Source organism: Nannobrachium achirus (genome assembly GCF_963921795.1).
Source record: "Nannobrachium achirus genome assembly, chromosome: 16".
In the NCBI taxonomy this organism is placed as follows: domain Eukaryota; kingdom Metazoa; phylum Chordata; class Actinopteri; order Myctophiformes; family Myctophidae; genus Nannobrachium; species Nannobrachium achirus.
In genome coordinates this window covers 8,452,848-8,455,591 of record NC_137823.1, presented here as the reverse complement: position 1 = coordinate 8,455,591, position 2,744 = coordinate 8,452,848, and the positions used below count along the sequence as shown (strand labels likewise).

The 2,744-nt window shown below is 43.4% G+C and overlaps 1 protein-coding gene across 1 annotated transcript in view; it reads right to left on the bottom strand.

Annotated features, from left to right (window-relative positions):
• cep85l (centrosomal protein 85L) overlaps positions 1-2,489 on the bottom strand; it is a gene marked incomplete at both ends in the record, with an annotated part of 34,562 nt that extends 32,073 nt beyond the window's left edge. The window contains one exon of the mRNA XM_080744096.1: positions 2,439-2,489. Within this exon, the coding sequence (XP_080600222.1) occupies positions 2,439-2,489 (51 nt within the window). The remainder of the gene's footprint in view (positions 1-2,438) is intronic.
• Positions 2,490-2,744: the final 255 nt, after the last annotated feature.

The following is a 2,744-nucleotide window of genomic DNA, read 5'->3' as shown; positions in this document are numbered from 1 at the left end:
GTCGCTAACCTTTTGGAGATGTTTGGTCAGATATGCGGGTACAAAGGGGATGGAGGGCAGAGTTGCGTTGACTATTTTGAAAGTCAAGTAAGCCATTTACCATGAGAGGGAGTGGGTTGTTGGCTGATTTACCACCGCTTCAGGGTTGTGGTACGAGGCGAAGCCGAGTGCCAAACAACACACAACCCTCGAATGGTAAATTGCTTTTCTACCACTTCTATCATATAAATGAAAGAAAACACAGTTGTAACTTGCAAGCTTATTTAGTTTTACAACTCCAACACAACAGTGGGCGGGGTCAATGAGCCAACTCAAGGTTGTTGACTGATTTACAACTGTTTTAAGCCAATCAGAATCCAGTATCTGAACATGTGACCACAAAAAGTGGTAGAATCCCATTTTTAGTTGTTTAACCCCGTCTTCAACGCTGAGCCAACTTAGGCTAGCAAAATGTTTGGGAGAAACATGGGACATGGGCCCCAGGTCGAGAAGTAGCCGAATCTGTTTGTTTTAGGAGGTTTGGAGCTTAGTCTTTAGTGGCTTTTTGATGTTGGAGTACCATGAGGTGCAAGCATAGTCAAAGTGGGACTGAATGAGGGCCCCAGCAAGAGTCCCGAGGGCCCTTTTGTTGACAAAAGTGGAAATTACGCCCAGGAATCTTGTTCTTTGATTTACTTTTTTGATCACCATTGTTGCCATGCTATCCCCAGACAAGTATTTGTCAAGAATACAGCCCAAATAGGTCATATATTCCTTGCTAGCGATTACTGTGTCATCAACTTTGACCTTGAAATCGCTTACATTTATCTCACTTAGAGAATGTCTGGTCCCGAAAAGAATGGATTCTGTTTTACCAAGGTGTAGAGACAAAGGAGTTGGTAGACAGACACAGCGGTGGGCAACTAAAAAGTTTACCGTTCACACGTCCAGGGGTGTCGCACCAAATTCTGGGCCCTGGGTACTTTAACTATTGAAAAATAGCAAATATACAAGCTCACAGCGCGGCTGCAGGCTTGTACATCTGCTATTTTTGAAAAATCTTTTTTTTTTTTCTTTTTTTTTTAAACGATGTTTCTATGTCAGTGGTGCTCAAAACCTTTTCATGTGAAGGACCCCCAAAATGATATGTATTTGGCCACGGACCTCCATCTCAAAATATTTAGTTCCAGGGACCCCCCCAGAAGCAAAAATTCGAGTTAAAAATGTTCACTTAAAAAAAAAAATCATATATCCAAAGCTCACAGCGCGGCACTCGTGCCACACTGTGAGCTTGTATATCTGCTATTTTTCAATATCTAAAGTATAAAATAGTTCCAGGCCCCTCCACCTTGGGCCCTAGTAACTCAGTCCCACTCACTTCAAACTTGGTTTGATTTCTTTTTTTTTTTTCACTTTTTAATTAATTCACTTTTATTTTTAAACAAAAACAGAATATTTAATTGCGACCCCCCCCCCCCCCAAAAAAAAAAAAAGAAAGTTGGTCTGACTCTGAACCCTGCGCACGCACACGCACACGCACACACACACACACACACACACACACACACACACACGCACACACGCACACACACACACACAGTGTGACAGTGTTGATACAAGCCAGGTGTCTGCACATAGCTGGGTCTATTAATAAGTCAAGTATTGTTGTGCGTGCGTGCGTTGTGTGCACACTGTGTTCCTAGTATTGTATGTCTATTAACATCTCCCCTATAGTGGAGTCAACCAGGCATTCAGACAGCAAAGCTCAAACAGCTCACGTCGTTCCCTGTTGTCTCATTCTGAAGGGTCATATTTTTTACCTTGCACGTCTGGTTACATTTGACAATGTGATTTATTGGTGTTTTGTTCACAGCACACAGACCATTGGTATTAAATATTGATGATGATTGTGGTTAAATAAAACCATTTAAATGCGACTTTGTTACTGTCCTACTGAAAGTACAATGTGTCTCTCTCTCACACACACACACGCGCACACACACACACGCACACACACATGCACGCGCACACAAACACACACACACTGGTGATGACAGGAGTGGACACGAGGCCATAGCTCTTGAACCGTTTGCGCGCACGTTCATGTGTATGCGTGTGTTACATGACAGCGATTTTATAGGGTCGTTATCACGCTGTAATCTCTCTGTCTCTCTCTCACACTCACGCACGCACGCACGCACGCACACACACACACACACACACACACACACACACAGAGGACTTGTGGGGGTCAGTGAAGGTCAGGGTTAACGACACAGTAACATTGTCTAGACGTATGTTAAGCTAACAGTGTGTGTGTGTGTGTGTGTGTGTGTGTGTGTGTGTGTGTGTGTGTGTGTGTGTGTGTGTGTGTGTGTGTGTGTGTGTGTGCGTGTAGTGTGTTATTGGACGTGCACTCGACAGGGCTCCAAGTCTAACTGTGACATTGCCACTCTCACATGGTCGGGTGAATCTAGCGCCACCTGTCTGTCAGCCTGCCATGACGACATGACGCATTATTGATTTCACATAATACGTCACTGTCATATATCACGTCTATGTGAATCTATCTCCCCTAGTCCCTTTAGGTCAGTGGTTCTCAACCTAATCAGGCCGCGACCCCCAAAATAATCATATTTTAATTGGGGAAACCCTAAATAATCATGTTTTAACTGAGGACCCCCAAAATAATCATATTTTAACTGAGGACCCCCAAAATAATCATATTTTAACTGGGGACACACTCAATAATCATATTTTTGGGG